Source organism: Rhizophagus irregularis, chromosome 25 (genome assembly GCF_026210795.1).
Source record: "Rhizophagus irregularis chromosome 25, complete sequence".
NCBI classification, from domain to species: domain Eukaryota; kingdom Fungi; phylum Glomeromycota; class Glomeromycetes; order Glomerales; family Glomeraceae; genus Rhizophagus; species Rhizophagus irregularis.
In genome coordinates, this window is record NC_089453.1 from 320,110 (window position 1) to 327,064 (window position 6,955).

General features: G+C 23.8%; 3 protein-coding genes across 3 annotated transcripts; 1 reads left to right on the top strand and 2 right to left on the bottom strand.

Annotated features, from left to right (window-relative positions):
• Nucleotides 1-378: 378 nt before the first annotated feature.
• Nucleotides 379-696, top strand: OCT59_016538 (uncharacterized protein; the record flags this gene model as incomplete). The annotated part of the gene is made up of 1 exon (XM_066145762.1): nucleotides 379-696. The coding sequence occupies one exon, from the start codon at nucleotides 379-381 to the stop codon at nucleotides 694-696; it is 318 nt and encodes a 105-aa protein (XP_066003513.1).
• A 629-nt stretch (nucleotides 697-1,325) lies between these two features.
• OCT59_016539 (uncharacterized protein) lies at nucleotides 1,326-2,488 on the bottom strand (the record flags this gene model as incomplete). Its single annotated transcript, XM_066145763.1, has 4 exons — nucleotides 1,326-1,629; nucleotides 1,714-1,889; nucleotides 2,138-2,397; nucleotides 2,467-2,488. The coding sequence occupies 4 exons, from the start codon at nucleotides 2,486-2,488 to the stop codon at nucleotides 1,326-1,328; spliced, it is 762 nt and encodes a 253-aa protein (XP_066003514.1).
• Nucleotides 2,489-2,585: 97 nt separating this feature from the next.
• Nucleotides 2,586-3,499, bottom strand: OCT59_016540 (uncharacterized protein; the record flags this gene model as incomplete). The annotated part of the gene is made up of 3 exons (XM_066145764.1): nucleotides 2,586-2,897; nucleotides 3,124-3,209; nucleotides 3,301-3,499. 3 exons carry the CDS (start codon nucleotides 3,497-3,499, stop codon nucleotides 2,586-2,588), a joined length of 597 nt encoding a protein of 198 aa, XP_066003515.1.
• Between the last annotated feature and the right edge of the window lie 3,456 nt (nucleotides 3,500-6,955).

The following is a 6,955-nucleotide window of genomic DNA, read 5'->3' on the forward strand; positions in this document are numbered from 1 at the left end:
TTTATTTTATTATAAATAGTGTTAGGATTTTATTAAGTTGAGAGGATCAGTTTGTTAGTTAGTTAATTCACAGTATTGTAGCATTCGAGTTATACAAAAAGAGTATTATTTCCAGTAGTATAATTCAAGATAGTTATTAATTTCACAACTAAGAGATTATTTATATTTTTTGTTGTATCTAAAATCTTACATTATTTTAATAAAAACCTATTTTCTTTAACTGAACATTCAATGTTATTTCACGTGATTATTTGTAATCAACTTAAGACTCTCCTATTAAGTTAAATTCCAGTTAACCTGTTAAAACGTTAAAGTTTTTCAGTTGGCTTTAATCGTTAATAGGATAACAATATATTAAAAGTTAAAGAAGTTAATACTATGAGACTGACCCTTTATGATTTGCCCGAGAAAGCTATTGAAAAAATACGACAGGCTTTAGTTTATCATATAAAAGAAAAACTAAAAAAAAATTTAAGACATGTTGGAGGTGTTTGTATTATGATTATTTGTATAGAAAGTCAATTTTTTGGTATTTTTAAAGAATATATACATGATTATTATCCAAAAATGGGAAATTATAAGTGTATTTTTAAAGGTATTAGTTCTTACCATACACTATTAAATGTATTGGAAGATGATAATTGGAGTATTAAATATTTTTCACAGCAACAACAAACATTTGTTTTATCATATTAACAATCACCAAATCTGAATGATCCTGATCCTCTCCAAGAACCTGATTCTTTTCAAGAACACAATCCTCTTCAAGAACTTTTACAAGATCAAAATAAGACATCAATGCATATAGCTAAAAAATGACGAATATATAAACCTAAACCCATACAAATCGTAATTTGCTGGAAGAGAAAAACAAAATTAAATGTGCGTAGTATTGTATATTCATCAGGGTTTATTTTTATAAATTTTACAATTTCACGTACAAGAGTTATAGAAAATTTTTATTAAAGAATAGACGAAAAATAAAGACATTAACGCACAGAAAGAAGGATAGGGGTTTTAAAAAAAATGTGTATTTAAAAGCATATACAGAATTAAAAATAAAACTAAAATCATAGAAATTCATTTGTATAAAAATTAGTCTATGTAACGAAAACTATTTTATTGGTTTAATTATTAATTGATAATGAAGTAAATGAAATATTTCGTAAAATAAGAATCTGTAAAACAAAATTTTAAACTAATATTTTAAACAAATATTACTTAACACGTAAACATTTTGGCAATTACATTAAGTCAATTTCATTATATTCTTTAAAATATAAAAGTCTATTTTCATATTCAAGGATATTAATAATTGCAGACTTTCATTCTTTTCCAGTACCACCATCCTTTGTTGTTCTTTTAAAAAAGTGAGAAACTTGTTGGTAGTTTTTTTTTTCCACTGCTGAGCAAAAAAATACTGCTAACCCAAAATTATAATGAATACGCATCATTTCTGAAATATGGTACACTAATATATGCATGTAAGGTATGATATCACTTGCCTGATATAAGTAATTAAAATCTAAGAATTGATACAGCCATGCACAAGCATCATTAGAAAATTGCGTTGCATCAGTTTTAGAATCTTTTATTGCTTTATGAAGTAAATAAAATTTATCCCATAAACTTTAAATTTGAACTGCTTGTGAATATGGAAAAAGTTTAGACAAATCAAAATGTTTATCTTGTCATATTAAAGAAGTATATTACCAGTTAATTGATTCTACCTCAAGCCAAAAATAAAATTTAACATCAATTCGTTTCATTTCTTCAATTATTACATTTCTTGCTTTTTCTTTCCAAGTATTTCTAGATCTGAGTTTATCAAATACTAATCGCCAAAGAATATCTGTAATACCTAATACGTAACATAATATGCAATTTATCTGGCACCCAGTGTTGTAAAGGAATCATATTAAAAATTGCTGGTCGAATATGTCCCTTATAAAATGTAATAAAATGTATAATCTTTACGTATTTGATCCATGGTTTTACTGATTGTCTATTTATATAAAAAATCATCCTATTGTTCTTTTGATACTTCACACCAAAGACAAAAATACCTACTATTTGCTGCATTTAATCCTAAACACATTGCAAGAAATTTCCAATCTGAAGAGAAATAAAGTTCAACCTTCCACTTTATATTCTGATTATCTTTAAACCCTTCTTCTTTTAATTTTCTTAATTTCATAGCTAGTGATTTTAAAATATTATTTAAAGTTTCATATTTTTTAACACCAGGATAGAGGACTATAGTATAATGATTTTCAGGCTGATACAGATTATCAATATCATCAAGAATTGAGCAAGTAATCATAACCTGTTTAACCTTCTGTCTAACATTTCTCCCATCATCAGAGATTCGTAAATGTATTTTTGGATTTATTACATCTAAAATTTTCCTTTCAATAAGACCAGATATTAGATATTTTTAAATATCAACAACATTTCGTTGTTCACCTTTTCCAATTAATTGTTGCATATTATAAACAATTTCAGCATCATTGATATTATTTCTGAATTTACAAAATCATCAGATCCTAACAATATATTTATCAGTGAAATTGGTATAATTTCATTCATTTCATGTGTAATATCTCTTTTTTTTCTACAGAAACTTTCCATTCACGTGATAAATCTTGACTAATTGAAGCTAAAATTCGATATCCTTCGCATGATACTTGACCTTTATCACATGCTTGAACGGCAGCTTTTGCTTTATACTTTATTTCTTTAATATTTTCCTTATTAACACTAAGGTAAAAAAAATTATTTCTAATATCAAATTCAATAGATTTTAAACTAAGATTATCATCTGAATGACAATCTTTTACCTTTACTTGATCAAATATTGTAGATATAGACTTTGCAATTTTTTTAGCTCGATTATTCTATCCAGTTGAAGTTAAATTGTCAAATGATTTTAAGACTGTTGCTCGTTGATGAATATCTCTTGCTTGCTAAAGTATTTCTAAATGAAAACCAAAAAAATGTGATCCTAAATAGCGTGTTTTAATTTCTGGATTTAAGACCTATTATAAAATTTTATATTTTACATTAATAAAATTTTTAGAATAATTCTTTTAATATTAATTTCTGTTTATTATAATTACATACTTTAGTATATAAACATGCTGCATTTAAGCTTAATTTTTCTGACTTTATATGATATTGAAATTTATCTCTATAATATATCCAATAAACTGTATTTTTTTCCATATATTTAATTATACATCAAACTACTTGTCTTGTCTTAACTTACTTTAATTTCATAATTATCTGGAATTCAAAAACCTTTTTGACCTTTTATATATTTGAGATAAGTAGTATGTGTATAGTTTTCTTTTTTAATAATATCATAGTAAATATAACTTTGCTTACTATCAGAATATTGAATAATGAATTCTTTAGGATAATTATGAATTTCAACAGGTTTCTTTTTCTTTACTTGTTGATCTGTTTGAAGTGGTAAAGAAATTTCATTAGCTTCCATTTTTTTTTAAAAAAAAAATTTTAAAAAAAATTTACACACGTATTAATATGTAATGATTAGCAGTTATACCGAATTAAAATTTGTTGATAATCTTTATTTTCATTAATGGTTGAGCAAAGACTTCGAAAAATGTAATACAAAAAAACTGCCAATTAAAAAATGTATGCTATTTATAGCAAAATACCAGATTATAATTTTGCAATTTTTCACCTCAAAAAAATTAGTTGACTTTTTTGATCAGCTGATATATTGGGTTTTTTTTGGCAAAAAGTCAGTTGTGAGTTTTATAAGAGATGTCCAGGGTCCTGTCCTGATAATAAATGATTAATTGCATTACTAGTTGAACTATTATTAATATGAATAGCTTCACATTTTTTTTATCTACACTTAAAATTTTACACCTCTTAAGTGATTTTTCTTTATCACTTATTTGTTTATTACTAATATCTATTTTTTTAAAATATTTCCACATCCAACTTGATTTTTTTTAACTACTTTTTACTTTCTTTGATTGTGACATTTCTTCAAAACTTGAAGGATGAGAATGATCTTGTCTTATATCAGTAATATTACTCATAATTATAAAGAATTAATGATGTATATAATATAAATATAAAATGTAATATAAAAAAAATTAAAAAAAAATATTGTCAATTTTTTTTGACATTTTTTTTTATTTGATTTATATTATAATATAAAATGTATAAAGATAAAAAAAAAATAAAAAAAACAATATTGTTAATTTTTTTTGATAATTTTTTTTTATTTAATAATTCTGATGATTTAATGATTCTAATCTATCAGGTTATAAACAATAACATATTACAATGATTACATATTCACATGAAAATTCTTTAATCCATATAGCTAACCTGTTTAAACTATTAATCTGATAATCCGTTACAAAACTGATATCTGATATCATTTAGGAGTTAAACTAATTGTACCCGATAATCAATTTTTAAACCTGAGTTGAACCTGTTAGTTAAAATTTAAAACTGCCAATCTGATATTAACAAATATCTGTTATAACCCATTAATAACAGATTATAACTAATCAGTATTAGTATTGTTAATTACTAAAACTAATCAGTTTTAGTAATCATTAATATTAAAACTGACTGAATTACTAAATTCATTATTGGTTCAGTTTTTAATATTTTTGCAATATTTTTTGTTAAAATAATTAAAAATATTGCAAAGCATTATTTTTTTATTAAATTATTTAATGAAAAATGGTTTGTAATATTTTTTGTTAAAATAATTAAAAATATTACAAAGCATTGTTTTCTTATTAAATTATTTGATGAAAAATATTTTGCAATGTTTTTTGTTAAAATAATTAAAAATAATTGTAAAAAAACATTTTTTTATAAATAATTAATTCTTAGGGAAAGTATGGAAGATTCACTAAAGCTGAAAAATATTTTTACAGCATTTTCTACTAAAATAATTAAAAAATGTTGCAAAATATTTTTTACTTGCTAAATTTATTAAAAAAAAGGTTGTAAATACTTTTTTAAAATAAATATAACATTTTTATTAAATTATCAAAAAAAATGTTGCAAAATGTTTTTTTAAATAAATTAACTAATAAAAATGTTGTGAAATATTTTTTAAATCAAATTAACTAATAAGAAATGTTTTGCAATATTTTCTCAAAAAAAATATTGCAATACATTTTTTTAAATAAATTAATTAAAATATATTTCATGCCATTTTTAATTAATTATCAAAAAAATATTATGAAATATTTGGCAAATCAGTTTAATAAATTTACAACAATGATCAGTAAAATTTACCAAAACTGATTGGTAAAATTTATCAAAATAATCAGTAAAATTTACTAAAACTGATACTGAAAATATCAGTTTAGTAAATCAGTTCAATAAATCATAAAGTAAACCCAGATTTTTTTTTTAATTAAAAGATTTCTTTGTTATTTTTAACCAAATTCTGAGATTTTTTAACTTAATTGAAAGTATATAATAAATTTTTTTTATTATATTCTAGGTATATAGTAAATTAATAATAATTTATAATTTGTATTTAAAACTGAATAACTTTTATATTAATATAACTATACTTAGTAGTATTTATTTATTTTATAGTATTAATTAAAATATGTATATTTTTTTTTATTATTAACAAATTATATTTAAAATTAGTATACTCTTATCACTTTCTTATCTTTTTATTCTAAGCTTATTTTGAAAAGGTTAAATATTATTATTTGAAATATTGCATTTATGATTAAATCTCTTATTAAATATACTATTACTAAAATTATATATAATATCGAGGTTCATCAAATACATGATATTTATGACCACGAACTCCTTCGCCTTTAAATTGTTTGGGAAATCTCAATCTCTCATTAACTTCACTTTCTTGAATTTGATTATCACTTGCTTTCCAGGTTTCAGGATTATAATTTTCAACGATTTGGAATTTACCTAGTTGAATTTCTGTGTCCGTTATGCGTCCATGACTTACTCTAGCATATCCTATTCGTTTAACTCCTCTATATGCTATATATTCGCACCACCTATCATAATCTGTTTTATCTATGTCATGAACATTTCCGTCATTTATAAGCATAGAATAAATTTTTTCCCCTGGGACAGTTACAACATATCCTAAAAATACAAAAGGATTTTTACTTTCTCTCATAATACGTGCTAATTCTGTTGTTTGTAGTTTACGATCAAGTTCATCTTCTTCTTGTCCATTATGACTGACGATTACATCAATTTCCTGACCATAAACATCAAGAGTTGCGTGAATTGCACAAGCAAGTTCTCCCACAGGTGATGGAAGAAGATGATGTTTTGATCTTAGTATAGGAAATTTTGAAAGTAAAGCACATCCCCAAGTATGTTTTGAAGGACCTGGTCCGTAATCTGAATACATATTAAGATCCTCGGCAATGAATTGTGTAAAATCACGATTACCCATTATTATACGTTCAGTATCTGATTCCAATAATCCTTTTTTTTTAAAAAAAAAATATATATATATATATTTATAAAATATTTTAGACCCATGTTATGAATAAATATGCAAAAATTTCAATTACCTATAACATCGATTTCTAATTCTTTAATAGCATCTCTCATTCTGATTTCACTTGCCCACATATCATTATCAAGTGCAAAATGAATTGTCCAAATACCAGCTGTAAATGCTTTTTGGTCTGGATGGTAAGGTACAGGTTTTTCTGATGGAGTACGAGAAAATGCTACTAAAAATCCTAAAACAATCGTTATTGCTAATCCACCTCTTGTTAAAGAACGATTTAAATGCAATGCATTTAATTGTAAATGTTTAAATGTGTAATTAGTAGAAGCATTTCTAACACCAAGTCCAATAAGTGCCATCATAGCAAATAATACATAATCGGTATGTTCTCTCATGTATTCACCAGCGGGAACAAAAGCATAGGCAACAACCCAC